Here is an 18,254-nt window from a genome sequence, read left to right as displayed (position 1 = left end):
AAGGACCCTTCAAACACGCCATAATCCACTTAATAACTTGATAGGAAAACAAAACTCTGAGAGAATGGTCTCCATAAAATTCCAATCTAGCATGTCATAGGCTTTACTCAGATCAATTTTCATCACACACCTAGGGGAAGCATTTTTCCTATTATAGCCTTTTATAATATCCTGAAGAATAAGGATATTATGCGCCAACAACCTATTTTTGACAAAAGCTCCTTGGTTTTGATGGACTAAACTAGGCAGAACTGTAGCCAACCTACCACAGAGTATTTTTTAAATACACTTGTAGATAGCATTGCAACAAGCTATAGGCCTATAATCTACTGCCTTAGGTGGTGTCTCAATTTTAGGAACCAAGCAAATGGTAGCCATATTAACTTCCTCTGGCATAACACCACTCTCAAAGAATTCGAAAATAGCCTCTGAAACTTCAGCTTCTAAACTGCCCCACATAGCTTTAAAAAAGCCAGAACCGAACCCATCTGGCCCCGGACTTTTTATAGAACTAATGCTAAACAAGGCAACCTTCACTTCCTTTTTTGTAAACGGTCTGACAAGCTTAATTTGCTGCTCCAGGGATAAACAATGACCAAGTCTGAAACAAGAGGACTGAACAGGGACTGAAACACTACTATTACTGCCCATAATTTTCTGAAAATGATTCACAAAATGCGTCACAACATCTTCAAACTTCTCAATTAACTGACCCGATTCCGAAACCACTGAAGTAATGCAATTATTGGCTCTCCTTTGTTTTAAACACGCATGAAAATAAGCCATGTTATCATCCCCATAACGCAGCCAATCAACCTTGCTTTTTTGTCTCAAAAAACTGTCATAAGCTTTAGAATGGTAAGCAAAACAAGCACCAGCCAGTGATTCCTCCCTTTGTAACTCAGTCGAGTGGGGACTCCTCTGAAGCAAACCTTGAGCAGTTTGATATTTCTCCTTCGCCAAATTTTAATGCTGAGCCACATCACCCACAACATGCTTGTTAAACTTGCAAAAAACAACCTTAAGTCTACTCAACTTTCTAACAATACGCACCAACCCTTTTCCTTTAATAGGTTTATTCCAGCTCTGTAAAACAGTGTCCTTAAATCTCATGTGCTCAGTCCACATATTAAAAAATCTAAAAGGCTTAAGACCACTGTTAACAGTAGCTCCCATTTTGATAATGCAATAGCAGTGATCAGATAGAAGGTCCCAGTTAAACAAAGCTTCAGCTTGAGGGAACAAATCCAACAATTCTTCATTTTTAAACACTCTATCCAGTTTAGAGTAGATTCTATTATCATTCTCTTGATTGTTAGTCCAAGTAAAATGAGACCCTGTGGAACGCAACTCATCAACTAACCCCAAAGCCCTCCAATTTCGAGCATCCTCCAACTCAACAGCAGAGATAATACGACCACCCACTCTATCAGTACCCTCAAAAACAGCATTGAAATCAACTACCACAACCCAAGGTTTTACAGTGAAATTTAACCCAGCAAGATCACTCCAAAGAGGAATTCTACCCTCAGTGGTATTCCTACCATAAACAAAAGTAACACAGAACACTTTACTAGAATTAATCCCTTTAACACATATGTGAACAAACTGGTCACTATCCATCAGAATCTCAACAGTCACCACCTGAGGCTGCCACAAAACCAGAATACGACCCTCTGAATTAGTACCCGAGTAGTAATTCCACCCTTTAAAATAAGTACTCATCATTTTCCCAATTTTATCACCATAAAGTTTGGTCTCCAAAAAAGCTCCAAGACCAATCTTATTCACAAAACAGAATTTACTCAGAGAAACCTGTTTCTCCCTTTTATTAATACCTCTAACATTCCAGCTAAGCATGTTGTGACTCTCCATTATACAAACTTGTTGATGCTAATCCCAAGTTTGTGACCTCCATTACCTTATCTTGCAAAGCACCATATGAATTTCTCATATTGCTCTGTATCTTCCTATTTACCTTCCTATGACCACCTCCCCTTTTAGGAGTACTCCATTCCAACCTGTCCGTTGCATTAACATTCCTATCTGATGCATCATCTATTTGATCTGAATTCTTTAATTGAACCTGAGGCTGAGATATCCCCTGACCTGCAGCTAACCCCTTATTAGCTAAATCCTTCGTATCAGCAACCTTTCCTCCACTAGTAGCACACTTTTCTTTTGAAGCTGGCAGCTGTTCCACATCACCTTGTTTAGACTCAACTATTCCAATATGACCTTTCTGCCTCCAAATCTCAGAAGGCTTCCTATTACACATACTTTTTGTATGACCAAACACCTTGCACCCTCTGCACTGAGTTGGGAGCCATTCAAACTCCAGAAGTTGTTCCATAAGTTTCCCTTTCTCATTGAGGAACTGAATAGATTTAGGGAGAGCCTCAGAGATTTCAATTTCAACTAACACTCTAGCAAATTGCATCATCGACCTTTACTTAGTAACTTTGTCTACCAGAAGCGTGTTCCCTATTGTGCTCACAAGAGCACTTAAGCATTTCGTACCCCAATATTGTAGACCCAGCCCTGGCAATCTAATCCAAACAGGGACAGTTTTCATAGCCTTAAGCGTATCCAAATCAGCCGACCAAGGCTTCACTATCACTGGTTTTCTATAAAAGTGCAGAACCCCAGCTTCTAACACTAAATCTCTTGTGGTCTCATCTCGAAACTTAACAAGTGTAAGACCAGAATTAAGTCGAGCAATTCTCTCAATCCCTAGTTTACCCCAAATCCTCTTAAAAAATCCCTCAAAAATAGCAAATGGTGGGTTAGCCCCAAGCACCATACAAACCACAGCTGAGTTCCAGAAAGAAGTCTCTACTTGAATCTCATCCAAATCAACCTGGGAAATTCGAATGCCTTCCTTAACAATTGGCTCCTCAAATGTAAGTTTAGCCCCTCCCTGATTAGGCAACAAGGAGCAAAACTGGGACCACTTTTCTTTAGCCTGACTCAGATAATCATCTTCACCAACACCCTGATCCTTCCCAATCTCTCCAGTCCCCAAAACACCAGACGGATCCCTTTCAGGATCCAAAGCATCTCGCTAACCAAAATCTGGGAATTCCACCATCGAATCTTTGAACTCATCGTCTACATCCTTTGGTACATCATCATCCTTGTCAGTTCTACGTTCTTCACACGTCTCTTGAATCACCGGAGAAGCAATCATCGTCAAAATTGAAGCAGGCTTTTGGCTGTTCTTCTTGCGTCTCGCCATGGAGAAACCAGAGCTCAGCGATTGCCTTTTTGTTATTGTTTATATTAACTCACATTTGTATTTGATATATGAATAAATGTAATTTTTTATGACAGTATATATTATAGTTATTAAAATTATTTTACAAAATTTTGAAAAATAGTAAATAATTTATCATGCAGAAAATAAAATTCAAATAATCTATTACACAATTGTTTATTTTTTTTAGAGCTTTTCAAAAGATTATTTGAGATTAACGACAAATATAGTTTGTTCAATAGCTAACTAATAATTAATAATTATTCATACAAAGTCATATATGTATAGAACAAAATGTTATTTTTCTCCCCGAATTATAACACTTGTAGACTTTTGTCCCTTCCGTCCAAAATAGTAATGGTTTTCTAATATGGCAGTTAAAAAAATATTTTGATTTTTTTATTAATTAATTGATTTTATATTAGAAAAATTAAATAAAAATTGTTGACTGTCTTTTTCGATATTTTTGACTGTGTTTTTAGCCAACAACGTGAGAACGTCAAATACGACAAGCCTTCAAGAGAATTTAAATAACACAGACGGTTCAAATAAGAAAAGTAAATAACACAAGAGATTTTATAGTGGTTCAACCCCGATTGTCGGTAATAGCCTAATCCACTTAGAGTTGTGATTTATAGATCTGTACTCAAGATCAGATGGACTGAGCCAACTGAGTTTTTCCAGTACAGATTGCAAAGATACAAGAATTCTTTCAAATGCCAGCACTTTATCTCTCTAGAATACTCAGACCCAAGTTTTCTCTCTCTAGAATACTCAGACCCAAATTTTCTGTCTCTAGAAAGAATAAGCAAAAGAAGCCCCCTATAATCCCATAAGCCCTCTATTTATAGGCTTAGGGTCATACATACGGTATCCCCTAGAACCGGGATATTTTATTATATTTATTACATTCAAATTACAAAGAAACATTCAAAATTCAAAATGTAACAAACCCCCCATTTGTGGGAAGAATGAGAGATTCTCGCATATCTTGTTGAAGTTGTTTCTGGGAATCTTGACTTAGTCTCCTCTAGCTAGTTGATCCACCTCCTACTGACCACCCATGCAAGTGCTGGTCGAACATGTGCATGGTGGTAGGACAAACATTTGTTGGTCGGACGTGCATGGTGGTAGGACATGCATGGTGGTAGGACATGCACTTCTCTCCTCTAACATGGCACTCTCCTCTAGCATGCCATGTTTATCCTCGGACCAAATCCTTGGGGTCTCCTAGGACCACCCTCTTGGGGTCTCCTAGGACCACTCTCTTGAGTTCTCCTCGGATGCACTCTCCTTAGCTCTCCTAGGATGCACTCTCCTTAGCCTCCTAGGATGCATTCTCCTTAGCCTTCTAGGATGCACTCTCCTTAGCTTTCCTCGGACCAAGGTGCACTTGGCTTGGTTATGACATCTTTCAAGCAGTCCAAATCCTTCGTCAGTCTACCGGGTCACTTTATTACAACTCTGAGGAGTCAATGTACTTATTGACTATTTAATGTGTCTTTTACGGACCATGTACTGCCATTTGTCACCTCTATTGCCACGTCATTGATCTCCAATTTTTGGGTATAACAGATATCAATCTTAAAACGAGAGATTAAAGAAACAAGTAACATGAACAAAAAGAAATATTACGTGGTTCAAGTTATAAAAGAAACCTAGTCCATGAGACTCTAGTATTAAGAGGATTGGAAGCTTGTTATGGCAAGTTCTAATGATGTATTCTCAAGCAGCGTTTAGATTGCTCTAAGTACAAGGTGTTTTCTCTCTAACAAATCCCACCCTTTACAATGAGACTCCCAGCCATATTTATAGAGGTCGGGGTCATTAATAGTAATCATCAGTAATTAATACACATTCTTCCCATTATTGGGGAATTAATACAAATTTAATGCAGTGGACTGCATTGAATAGAGACCACGACCCAAGCGAGATCACGAGGCTCACTACAGAAAGGTACCTCCTTTCTAGGGAACACGCCTCAGGTACTGTCACGGTGTGCTGTAAGTATCTCCATGTTAGACGGCGTAGTGGGAGTGTGTATTGTCGAGTTGTACATTCGACACCACTCTAGAGGATCGCCCAAAAAGATTGTCAGATGATCCTCTAGCATTGCAAACTCACATTGGCTGACACATGGCGCCTTTCTTAGGTCCGAGAACCAGAACCTTGGACCTAGGGAACGACTGAGGGAATAGAGTCATTGTCGTAGTTGCTTCGCCTGGAGAACCTCTAGCTCCAAGGGCGAATTTCGGAGGGTAATCCACCTTTAAGGTATCCACGGCCTACCAACTGGTAAAGACAGGTGACCTCACCTAGAAGGATCTTCGCCCTGAGAAGAGGCCTCAAGGGGTAACATACCCCGAAGATGTTTACGAGCGTCCGAGCCAGTCACTATGGGTTGCCACGTCTCGGAGGTGAAAATATAGACAACAAAAATCATTTTATGAAATAAAAAATTAATAAAAACTTATTTTAAAATTTATGAAATTATATAAAATCTTATAAATAAAAAATCAATAAATATAATTTTACCAAAATTAAAATCAATATTTCTAAACTAAATTAACATCTTTAAACTAAATTAAAATAAAAACTCAAACAATTCTATATTTCAAATGTAGATAATCAAACACATTTAGAGAACAATCAAGCAAAATATTAAAGATTTTAATTTAGTTTAGTTCAAAGTATAATTTAGTTTAGAAATATTGATTTTAGGTTTTTTTAAAAAAAATTATATTTGGTTAAAATATATTTATTATTATTGAATTTTTATTTATTGGATTTTATATAATTCAATAAATTTAAAAATCAATTTTAATTAATTTTTTTATTTGAAAAATTATTTTTATTTATTTGTTGTAATTTAAAATCAATTAATTAATAAAAAAATATTTATAAACTGCCACATCAACAAATTGTTACTATTATGGACGGAGGGGACAAGAGTCTACAATCGCTATAGTTCGGGGTATTTTTTACAAGCAAATAAATTCGAGGGAAAAAGTAATAGATGTAAAACTAGATAATAGAAACCCTTTCGTATTGATCATGAAAATTATTTATACAACAATGAGTACAACAGAGTTAAAACTAATTCCTAAGTTTAAGCGTACAGTTGAAACAAGCACATACCACTTCTTAAGTTTAAGGTAAACAAACAAACTCTTAAATTTAAATTACATAAATTTGAATTATCATAAAGAGTTGTCTTCTGTTACGCCCCCTCGTGATGGAGCTCTAGAGAGAAGTCCAATCTTGCTTTTGAGATCAAGGAAACGAGTTCGAGAAAGAGGCTTAGTGAGTGCATCAGCCAACTGGTTAGCAGAGGATACATGAGCAACACGAAGAATACCAGATTGAACTTAATCCTTGATAAAATGAAAATCAATTGCTACATGCTTCATTCGAGAGTGAAAGATGGGATTTGAGCAAAGCTGAGTAGCCCCAATGTTGTCACAATAGATACATTGACACGTAGAAAGAGTAACACCAAGATCAATGAGAAGATAGCAGATCCAATTTAATTCAGCGGTAGTATTGGCAATCGAATGATACTCCGCTTTGGTAAATGATCGAGCAACTATTTTCTACTTCTTTGAACTCCATGATACTAGGTTACGACCAAGATAAATTACATAAGCACCTGTAGAGGAAAAATTGTCCTTATCACCTGCCTAATCAGAATCGGAGAATGCATGCAAAGTGATCGGTGACTGATGATAGAGCTGTAATCCTTCATGAAGAGTACCACACATATATCGTAGAAAATGTTTAACAAAGACCCAATGCTTAGTTGTGGGACGATGCATATATTGAGAAAGCTTGTTCACTGAGAATGCAATATCAGGCCTTGTAACCAAAAGGTATTGAAGGCTACCAACAATAGTTCTGTACTCTATAGGATCAGATAAAGCGGAGCCAGAATTTAACATAAGAGATGGACTTGTTGGAATAGGTGTGAGTATTGGCTTGGCATCTAAAATATTGGTCCGAGAAAGATATCCATAATATAACGTCTTTGGGAAAGTAAAATACCATGCTGATTTGGAACAACTTCTATTCCCAAAAAATAAGATAGTGGTCCAAGATCCTTAATAGAAAAACATTGAGCAAGAATATTGATAAAAGATGTGACCATTTCAGTGCCATTACAAGTCACTATTAAATCATCAACGTATACTAAAAAATATATAATATTGTGACCAGTTTTTAGAAAAAATAAGGTGTATCTGCTTGAGAGTTTGTAAAGCCAAAGTGAACAAGAAAGGTTCGAAGTTCATGGTACCATGCTTGAGGAACTTGCTTGAGTCTGTAAATTGCTTTCCGAAGTTTGCATAAATGAAGTGGATTATCTTGATCAACAAAACCTGGTGTGTAAAGTCCTTTATTGGCTAACTTTATTTTAGACAAAATATTTTAAAGTTATTAAGGAAAATTAGTAGCATATCCATATTGATTCTTGATCTAATGATTCAGCTGATTTTCTAATGTGAAAATATCTTTTAAGTGTGAATATATTTTTTACCTTATTTATCACAAATAATCAATTTTTGGTAAAAATATATTTTGCAATTATCTTGAGATTATTTTAAGGGATTATGCTTATTCTCGAATAAAGAAGGTGTCGAAAATGAACATGGTCAAAAGAAATGACCATGTTCGTTCTACCAGATAAAACTGATTACGTTGCTGACTTCTTTTTCTGTCAACACAGAATTCATCTGGCTGGCTGATTTCCTAAATCAAAGGAATTCGCAAATTGATTTCAAAGATATCAGAAAATGATGGCCTTGGACGATTTCCATGCCTATAAATATATTGCCAAGGCCTTTGGAATTTTCACCTCTTCCATTTTGAATATTTGTAAACATTATGTTATTTTGAAGAGTGTCTTTATTTGTAGAGATTAAGTTTGTTCACCTTAATCTTTGTGAGAGTGCTGAGTGTACTTGTGGATATCTATCTAGTCCATTGTAAATAGATAGTGTCTATTGTGAATGTGTTCATAAGGTTCTTTGGGAGAGGATTCTATCTAAGTCTCACTTCGGGAGGAAGTGTGCACTCGTTATTCTTTGAAAGGAGTTCAAGAGAATCAACGTTTCATAAAATCAGATTCGTAGAGAAGAGTACAACAAGATTGAGCCAATAGTTTAAGAGGGAGTCTTACATTGTTTAAGTCAATGCTTTTGTACACATTGTTTCTTTACTAATTGGTTTATTCTCTGGGCGTGGCCCCAAGGAGTAGGTTATCCGAAAGGGTTTTTGAACCTTGTAAAAATTCAGTGTGTTCTTTATTGTTTTGCACTGGCTATTTATTGTGTTCAGTTTCTGTCATGACAAGTTGGGATTCTGTCCTGACAAAACTGCTATCTGTGTAAACAGTTAATTACCATTCCGCAATTTAATTAATTCACATGGTTTAATTAATTTGGTAAATACTAAAAATGAAATTTCAATTGGTATGAGAGTAGGTCACTAAACTCTTAGTGCGATCTTGTATTTTTCCGTTTGTTTTGTGCCTTGTGAAATGTCTATCTTTGCACAAGGTAGATCTATAACTCGCCCTCCATTGCTGAATGATACAAATTATCCATACTGGAAAGTAAGGATGAAAGCTTTTATCAAATCCCTTGATGAAAGGGCTTGGAGATCAATATTGACCGGTTGGACACCACCTGTTGAGACAGATTTGAAATCCGGTAAGACACAGGTGAAATATGAACTTGAATGGTCTAATGAAGAAGATAAATTGTCAATTTATAATAATAAAGATTTACATGCAATTTTTAATGGTGTTGGTGAGAGTTATATAAAATTGATTTCATCTTGTGAGTCTGCCAAAGATTCTTGGGAAATCATTCAAACTCAATTTGAAGGAACCGCTGATGTTAAGCGATCTAGGCTTGTAATGTTGACCACAAGATTTGTAAACCTTCGCATGTCTGAAAAAGAAACCCTCACTGAGTTTTATGAAGAATTGTCTGACATTGCTAATGAATATTTTGCTTTAGGAGAAAAGTTGTCTGACTCTGTTTTGGTTAGGAAAATTGTTAGATCTCTTCCTGACATGTTTCAATCCAAGATCACAGCCATTGAGGAGGTAAAGAACCTTGACACCTTGAAAGTTGAGGAATTGATGGGATCTCTTCGAACTTTTGAACTTAATCAAGAGATCCGCAAAGAGAAACCAATTGCTGCGAAGGAGAAATCGATTGCCTTGAAATCTTCCAAAGAGAAAATGGAAAGCTTAGATGAGGAAGATGATGATGAAATGATCTTGTTATTGGAAAAATTTAAGAAGTTTGTAAAAAAGATTGGTAACAAGAAAAACATGTCTAAATCGTCCAAAGGTAATAATTATTCAAAACCTTTTGAATTTACTAATAAAAAAGGTATTCAATGCAGGGAGTTTGAAGGTTTTGGACATATTCAAGCTGAATGTGCCAATACCTTAAAGAAAAATAAGAAGGTCATGGCAGTCACTTGGAGTGACCAGGACTCTGAAAGTAGTGATGAGGAAGAAAATTCTAATCTTGCCGTAACTTCTGTTTTTTCTTGCTTACCTCTTTCTGTGCAGGTGAAGGAGAACCTTGTTTGTTTAAATAATACTATTTCAACAGATGAGGGTTCACATGGTTATTCAAATGAATCTGATTTGGATGAGGATTCTTTGAAAGAATCATACAAAAACATGTATGATCAATGGTTGAAAGTATGTTCAAATAATCGTTTGATGGCAAACAATAACAAAGTTCTCAAGAAGATAAATGAAGAACTTGACTCTCTTGTTAAAAAATATGAAATTGAGATTGTTGCTAAAGATTCTGAAATCAATCGTTTGTCTAATGAAGTTGATAAAATTGTGAAAGGTGTCAAATTTCTTAATCATAGATATATGGTTTTGGATCTATGGTTTTGGATGATGTTCTGCTTGCAGGTCAAAAAGCTTGTGATTTTTCTAGGATAGGATCAAATGGATCTAAACCTAAAGGAAAAACAATTTATATTTCTGGAAATCTTCCTATTGTTTCGACAACTGACCCTTCTGCAGGAACAACTCAAACTCATGTGGCATCATCTTTTCAATCTGTTACAACACATGAGAAACAGACCGGAAATTTCGTGAATAAAAAAACTCGTCATTTTATTCCAATTTGCAATTTCTGTGGAGTGAAAGGTCATATTCGACTTAAATGTTTTACCTTGATGAATTTTCTTCACAAAAATTACTTTAATCATCATGGTAATTTGAGACAAATGACCTTGAAGAAAAGGACTCCACCTAAGAAAGTTTGGGTGAAGAAAAATAAATTCAAATGTCTTGCTGCCTTTACTTGTCTTAGAACATGTGCTTCTAACTCTTGGTTTTTTTTATAGTGGTTGTTCAAAACATATGACAGGTAACAAAAGCATACTCACTGACTTCAAGCCTTTGAAAAATATGGAAGTCACATTTGGAGATGGTAAGTCTTGTAAGGTACTTGGTAGTGGCACTCTAAATTCTGAAGGACTACCAAAGTTACAAAATGTTCTTTTGGTTGATGGACTTAAAACTAATCTAATTAGTATAAGTCAAATTTGTGACCAAGACTTGTTTGTAAGTTTTTCTCTTGATAATTGTTTTGTGTTTGACCAAGATGGAAATTGTGTTTTGAAGGGTTATAAATCTATCGATAATTGTTACACATTATCTCAATCACATAATTGTCACACAATTACAAGGAGTGATACTAATTTGTGTCACAAAAAACATGATCATGTGGATTGTGAAAATTTGAGAAAAATTGGAAGTATGAGTCATGTTCATGAGTTACCGATTTTAAGTAAATATTCTTTTGGTAAATGTGAACCAGGTCGATTGGGAAAACATTTGAAAAGTTCTCATGAAAAATGTTTTTGTGTTGATGATGTGTCGCGACACACTAAGGATCTTGTTGAAAATAAAACTTTGGTCTTAGAATATATTGAGTGTGACAAACAAATTGCAGATATTTTCACAAAAACCCTTGAAACGGTCAGGTTTTATTCCCTCGGGAAATCCTTGGGGGTTTGTACTAATTAAATATTGTTTGTGTTGTGCTATATCCCTATGCTAGAAAGAGTTGCTTGATGTCTTCTTGTTCTTGTCCAAATAGAATGTCTTAAACATTATGACAAAATGTATTTTTACTACTTGTTAGAATTTATAGTTAATATATATCATGCACATTTTTTTTAAATCAAAAATCAAAATAAATAGTCCTTCCAATTAATATTCTTCCAAATCAATCTGTGTTTGTAGTGTATGAGCATTTGATCCTTGAAAGTATTTTCAGGCTCCATCTTAGAATAGAGCTACCTACACTGTTGTGTAAAATGCTATCTTTGAGTAAGTTGGAACTATGTAACTAAAAATTATGTAGAAGATACTCTACCACTGATAAATGCAGCCTTCAGTATAGTGTCAAAGCGTCTAATTTGGGCACTCTTTGAGAAAAAGGCTAAAAATTTCCACATAGGGCAATGACCCTGAAAAAGGCTAAAATTGCCATATAGGACAATGATCTCTGCTTTCACAATCACACACAAATGCTTAAGATATACTGTTGGAAAAATTTGTAAGACTCATACACACTTATTAATTTGGATAAAATATTTTTTGTGTCAGGAGTAAATATTTTGTGATTTTTTATAAATAAAAGCATGATTTATATTAAATATATTTTCTAACCTTATAGTAAAAATAAGTTAAGAATTAATGTTTGTTACTTTCTCCAAGGGCAAGGCACGAAGACATTGGGCACAATCAGAATAGGATATTTTTGGTACTTTTGTTTATATATTATATTATATAAAAAAAAATTAAAAAAAAAAAAGACTTGACCGTGGCTATCAAGAAAGGGAAATTGTGGTAATATGTTGTTTTTTATTTTGTCACTTATTATATTATTTGACATCAAAGGTTTCTATTTTTGGTTTATGTTCCTTGATTGAGCAAATTTTTTTCTTTGGGATAGCAATTCATTAATTTGGTCTTAAAAAGGAATAAAATCAAAACCCTGAGTGTCATTTTCTTCTCTTTATAATCGGTCAAAGAGAGATTCATTTCCTCATTCTTTCAACAAAAAAAATTCTCTTTGTTTTTGTTTGTTGCAACTATGGTGAAAACTAGAGGCAGTGGAGTACATGCATCTCCCATTGGTAACAACCGTCTCGGTCACCACAAAGAAGGCTTGAAAAATTGTGTTGTCATTGCCTTTTGGTTTTTTTGATAGACAAAGAAGGGGAGTAGTAGTTTGACTCTTTGGATTGTTTTTTGTGTTGGTATTACTCCGTTGGCTTATTGATAGACAACAAGGGGGAGTAAGGTTTATTTTGTTGGGTTTTTATCTTGTTAAACTTTCTCAAAAAGATAACATTGTTTATGATATTGGTTATAATTGAGATGTCTTTCGCAGGGGGAGTAATGTAACATTACTATTTGCTCTAATCTGGTTTGTCTTTGCAGGATCTTTCAAAATAAACTCTTAAAATATTTTTGTCTATCAAGTTTCCAAATGTGGAGATTGTAAAGTCCTTTATTGGCTAACTTTATTTTAGACAAAATATTTTAAAGTTATTAAGGAAAATCAGTAGCATATCCATATTGATTCTTGATCTAATGATTCAACTGATTTTCTAATGTGAAAATATCTTTAAGTGTGAATATATCTTTTACCTTATTTATCACAAATAATCAATTTTTGGTAAAAATATATTTTGTAATTATCTTGAGATTATTTTCAGGGATTATGTTTATTCTAGAATAAAGAAGGTGTCGAAAATGAACATGGTCAAAAGAAATGACCATGTTCATTCTGCCAGATAAAACTGATTACGTTGTTGGCTCACACTACAAGAAAAAACAGTATTCATAACACTTAAAAACTACTAACCGGGACTATTGATAGCACTTCTGAAAATGCTAACATAGCCCCTGTTATTAAAAGTCCAGTCTTTTCTATAACAGTTTTTGAATGTTATGTTCGGTATTATCTTAAACTATTCAATAACACATTTTTAGGTGCTATAATATTCAAATAATAACATTTAGATAGAGTTTTTGGTTATAAATTTGAAGTTTAATCTTGTACTTTTTTCATAACACTTTTCAACTGTTACATTTGATTATTTTGATAGCATTTTTAGTTTGTTATATTATATAAATCATAACGATTTGTTTCGCTTATAATATGTTTTTAAATCGTAACATATAGTAATAAAATTTTGTTACTTTAGTGGGGATAATATATTTTAAATTTTATTTTAATAAGTATACTTATATGGTTTTTTTTTAATTAAAAGATCTTCATTATTGTATTTTGATAAAAAAAAAAACAAAATTAATCATAAAATGTAATTCTCAATAAATTGATAAACCATAAGTATTACATTAAAAAATAACTAATTCCAACCATGAATGTGTCTACTTCATAAGATATTAGTTCTAACTTAAGTTTGAAAGCATAACATAATAAAGTTTTATAATCTTGAACATTTTTTACTTCAAACTATAGTTTGGATGATGTTGTTGCTGCTGCTAATACTATTGTTGCTGTTGTTGTAGCTGTTCTTCAGATTGTTGTGCTTAACTATGAACCCCAGATGGCGTACTAGTCCTTCGAGGGAACTTGTTCAAACTCTCTGAAAAATAAATAGAGAAAGATAAGCAGTCAGGTTTGGAGAGCTGATGCCACAAACCTAACATACAATTAGCCCCATTTAAATCATTACTGACTATAATCAACATGAACAAAACAGAATTCAGAAATCCAAATATAAATAAGCATAATAGAAAACAAAATGAAGATTCAAACAAAGCTTGGGAACAACTGCAAGATGAAAACTAAAATAAATAAATAATATAACAAGTGAATGCAAAGCCAATCCCATAACTATCATATAAACTATAACTTACCAAAGCTATAAATAAGAAAAGAGAATACAATGCAAATAAAATCAAACTTGTCAAACAACTTGCTGCCATTAAGAGAATACAGTGAATGTATATCAATATGTTTCAGTATATATTGTATTTTACTGTTTTAACAAGTTAATAATGAGTTCATACAACCCTGTAAAGATAAGGCAGCAGAAGAGGTATAGAAGAAATTTCTGCTTGAGTTTCACATACAATAAATTCAGTATTCTAACACTTAAATTGTGTCTGAAGTTAGCATAATATTATAACAAAAATAAAAGTAAGAAAAGTAATAAAATAGAATAACAAATTTAAAACACATGAAAATTTTAAATTCTCATTTCACAAACAAAAGGATCTCTAGCTCTCATATTATGTCATGGTGTCAGCCAAGGGTGATGAGGGTGCATCTAACCTTGTAAGAACCGTAGGAACTCCACTAGTATCCCTTGTTATCTGCAAACACCAATATAAAGGTTCAGGACATAGTTGGTACATACCCTTTCAGATATTTCAAAATCTAATGCAGGCATAAGCCTTTAGTTTGATGATATGGTTGAAAATATTTTACATTTCAGCATCCTTATTATGATCTTTAATATGTACACACCACTCAGATCAAAGACTCATCAAAACCAAAGAAAGTTAAAAAAAAAGCTAGAAATATTTTCTAACTACATGAAAGAAGAAAAAATCAGATCCCTACAGTGAAGATAGCAATTGATTATAGGTGCTAACTCAAATTTTAATTTTTTGGTATTAATACAGCAGAAAAGTAAGCTTAGCCAAAAAAAAGGAGAAAGAAAGAAAGAAAAAAAAAAGGAGCTATAACATTACAAAAAAAGGCAATGAGCAAAGGCAGGTCAAGTATTTAATAGAGGTTAGTGAAAAAGCTTCTCACTTTAGGGTGGGCACTATTAGGATTGCAGGGACTTGAGCACCATAAGATATTGTGTTTAAAATTACCAAAATAACAATTTAGTAAATGTTTTTTTTCCTCATTGGTGGTAGGTACTGTAAGGAAACTTAGTGACTGAATGAATAGAATCAATTCTCATTAATGAAGTAATGATACAAAAGAGTATATATACAGAAAATACCAAAACTAATAAAGTAACTAATCTACAAAATAACAATAATTAGTTAGAATGAACAACTAACTAACCAAAACAGTTAGTAGTTGTAAAAATTGGCCTAACAGGTACCACATTTTAATGATCTTTTGAATCTTTCTAGGGAATATTATAATGATCAAGTGTCATCAAAGGTGAGTACAAAAAGTATCCTAAGCAGTCAACACTTAATGATCCTTTGGAAAATTTATCATGACAGCAGAAAAGCTACAAGTTATACTATTATAATAATTATTTTTTCAAAATTGATAAATCAAATCAATAAAATTACTCATAAGCAAAGGAGATTACATAGCAAAACGAGATTGAGGCATAGAGAATGTTTCAACAATTTATGCTAGCAGCAATTTATTGTTTCAACAATTTACTAGTTGCTTCATTAACATAGATATGAATATAGTAGACAATTTTATAGAGAGAGCTACAATTATAATATGAGATTCAGATTCAGATTTTACCCAAAATTGCAGAAAAAAAAGATGAGACTTGGATTTCTAGAGAAAATCTAAAATGACAGAGAGAGGCTCAAATTTTACACCTTAAACATGAAATGTTGAAATGAGATAGATAAATGCTTCAATACAAGGGAAATGAGATAGGCATGCCATTGCACACACTGATAATGATAAATGAAACCTCAATCAGAATTAGTGTATAAGAACTAGACTAGATCAGTAAGTTTAGACAACATTAAAGCACTCTTCTGGATTAAGGTTGTTGTTGTTCAACAATATAAATAACATCAAAGCAATACTACTTCCCTTTTATAACACGTAATAAAGTCAGAGAGAAACTAACATCAACATCAGATAAATGCCCTGCCATTATTCGCAAAGGTTGTATTCTTTCCATAGACCATATCCTTGCTGTCCGGTCGTGTGATGCACTAGCGAAATAGTGTCCTACAGGACTATACTGCTCCGAGAATTCATAACCAAAGAAGTTAATATATAACATTAAAATCATTACTAAGGAAAGACGACCATTATTTAATGTGGTGAAGGGAAAGAGAAGAGACAAAGTAAAGAAGTCAAAGCAATTGTATGGCAGAAAATAGTAATAACACAAGTAATTGAATAGGTACAAAAGTAAAACCAATACCCCTAATATCACTTTTTTTTTTAACTTGAATTTAAAGAAGCAAATTCTTTTTGAGAGAAAAAAAAAAGTAAAGTAAAGGAAAATCTAAAATTCTATAACACCTTATTGAATATATTTATAAAAGTTATAAATTTGAGAAAATTGCACTAAATTTAACTTTCATTTTTTTCTCACAAAAAAATCTCAATTTTTATTTGAATCCAAACAAGAGAGAAAAAAAATCTTTTGGATTTTCTTTTTTCCATCCTAGAATCCAAATTCCAAATAGAGGGCAAATGTTTAAGTGGCCAAGAAAGGAAACTAAAAAGGAGAATGCACACACACACACATATATATATTGGCCACTCATTTCATGTCAAATCCACAGCAGAGATGCAAAAGAACTGCTAATATGAACAATTTACAACTGAAAATGATGAGATATACCTGTACATCCCATACTGGGTAATTATACCCTTGTAGCAAACAAGATTTGCATTTAGTTCAGTGCTCCATAACCGAACTACACGAAAACAATGTAATTCTTTCATAAAAAAAACAAAGAGGGAAAGAGGGAGAGAGAATAGATGACTGTACTTGTTGAATCAGCTGAAGAGGAAAGTATAAAATCTCCCATAGGACTAAAAGAAGCTGAATAAACTAGTCCTGAGTGCCCCTGAAATAAGGTATAGGGTCTTTTTCCTCCATTTGAACCAAACTCATTTGGATTTGCATCATCGTCACCCTGCAAAACAGCTAATAGCAGCAGTATTTTAAAAATAAGATATACTTTGACCAAAATACAGAATACAGAGCAAACAAAACATAGCTTTAATAAACCTAAAGAGATATTACCATCCTTAACTAGCTTTTAACTCCATGACTGCCAACAATTTTTTAACCAAATGTTTGTTGCACTTACAGCCGGAAAAACCTAGCAATTTATGAAGGCTTAAATTGTGTGTCTATATATCCTAGACTAATTTATACACTGTAAAACACGTGCATATCTTTTTTTTAACTTTGATTTATGTACAAGAATATCTCAACATAGTAGAAACAGAGGATTGACTTACAACCAACAGCCTGTTGCCCAAGCTTTGCCATATCCCAAATCTGCACAATGTGTACCAAATTTAGTAGAAAACACAAACAATTGACATGTCAAATGCAACGAAAATGTAATCAAGAACAAACCTTCAGCGATGAATCTGAAAATCTAGCAGCAACCAATGACCCGTCAGGGGGTATAGTTGAACAGTTTAAACTAGAAAAAGATAAACAGGAAGATAAGAAATTGAGAAATTTTTTTTTACTAAAACAGAAAGATAATGTTGAACCAAAAAAAAATCGAAGACAATACCCATTATGTGCATTGATAAATGTATAAAAACTAATGGATGGCAGAGCAACACTGCTCAGCTATACACGGTTTCTCAAGTCATCAAGTATAAACTGCTCAACCTCTACTGAACTGAAGCAACAAAATAAAAGATTAATCAAATAACCTAGATCAAAAGTTAACATTACAAAAACAGTGGTAGATTTCCCTTTTTTTTGCTAGATTAAAAATCATAGGTATGCAAACACTAAGACTAAATCCCTCTGAAAGACTTCGATTGGCAGAGAGAATTAAAACTGGAAACAACATATTCCATCATAAAAAGATCTATTTAAACTATCTTGAATAGTCACATTCACACAAAACCAATATACATAAACTATGTTCCTCAAGCTATACAAAAGCTAAAAATATGCGTCCTCATATATTACATCAACTATAAAAATATGGCAACTACTTAAATTTCCTATTACTAACAAACATATATGGGAAACTGTC

At 33.6% G+C, this 18,254-nt stretch overlaps 1 protein-coding gene and 2 long non-coding RNA genes across 3 annotated transcripts; all 3 read right to left on the bottom strand.

The window, feature by feature from the left end:
- Positions 1-966: 966 nt before the first annotated feature.
- On the bottom strand, positions 967-2,440 carry LOC133792116 (uncharacterized). The gene is made up of 2 exons (XM_062230038.1): positions 1,922-2,440; positions 967-1,782 (listed from the first exon to the last, which is right to left on the bottom strand). Exons 1-2 carry the CDS (start codon positions 2,438-2,440, stop codon positions 967-969), a joined length of 1,335 nt encoding a protein of 444 aa, XP_062086022.1.
- A 13,492-nt stretch (positions 2,441-15,932) lies between these two features.
- LOC133789872 (uncharacterized) lies at positions 15,933-16,895 on the bottom strand. Its single transcript, XR_009873754.1, has 3 exons — positions 16,862-16,895; positions 16,133-16,249; positions 15,933-15,950 (listed from the first exon to the last, which is right to left on the bottom strand). It is a non-coding gene; the product is annotated as an uncharacterized LOC133789872 (long non-coding RNA).
- A 134-nt stretch (positions 16,896-17,029) lies between these two features.
- LOC133789871 (uncharacterized) lies at positions 17,030-17,653 on the bottom strand. The gene is made up of 3 exons (XR_009873753.1): positions 17,612-17,653; positions 17,491-17,530; positions 17,030-17,170 (listed from the first exon to the last, which is right to left on the bottom strand). It is a non-coding gene; the product is annotated as an uncharacterized LOC133789871 (long non-coding RNA).
- Positions 17,654-18,254: the final 601 nt, after the last annotated feature.

Source organism: Humulus lupulus, chromosome 7 (genome assembly GCF_963169125.1).
Source record: "Humulus lupulus chromosome 7, drHumLupu1.1, whole genome shotgun sequence".
Classification (NCBI taxonomy): Eukaryota; Viridiplantae; Streptophyta; class Magnoliopsida; order Rosales; family Cannabaceae; genus Humulus; species Humulus lupulus.
The sequence above is the reverse complement of the archived record's forward strand: the minus strand, read 5'-3'. Positions and strand labels throughout refer to the sequence as shown.

Excerpts from the sequence above, each read along its gene's own strand:
- LOC133792116 (XM_062230038.1), bottom strand. The coding sequence starts at position 2,440 with ATGCAATTTGCTAGAGTGTTAGTTGAAATTGAAATCTCTGAGGCTCTC. Across the intron at positions 1,783-1,921 it reads ATGGTGCTTTGCAAGATAAG|ATTGGTCTTGGAGCTTTTTT; the intron begins GTAATGGAGGTC and ends TTTGTGAATAAG.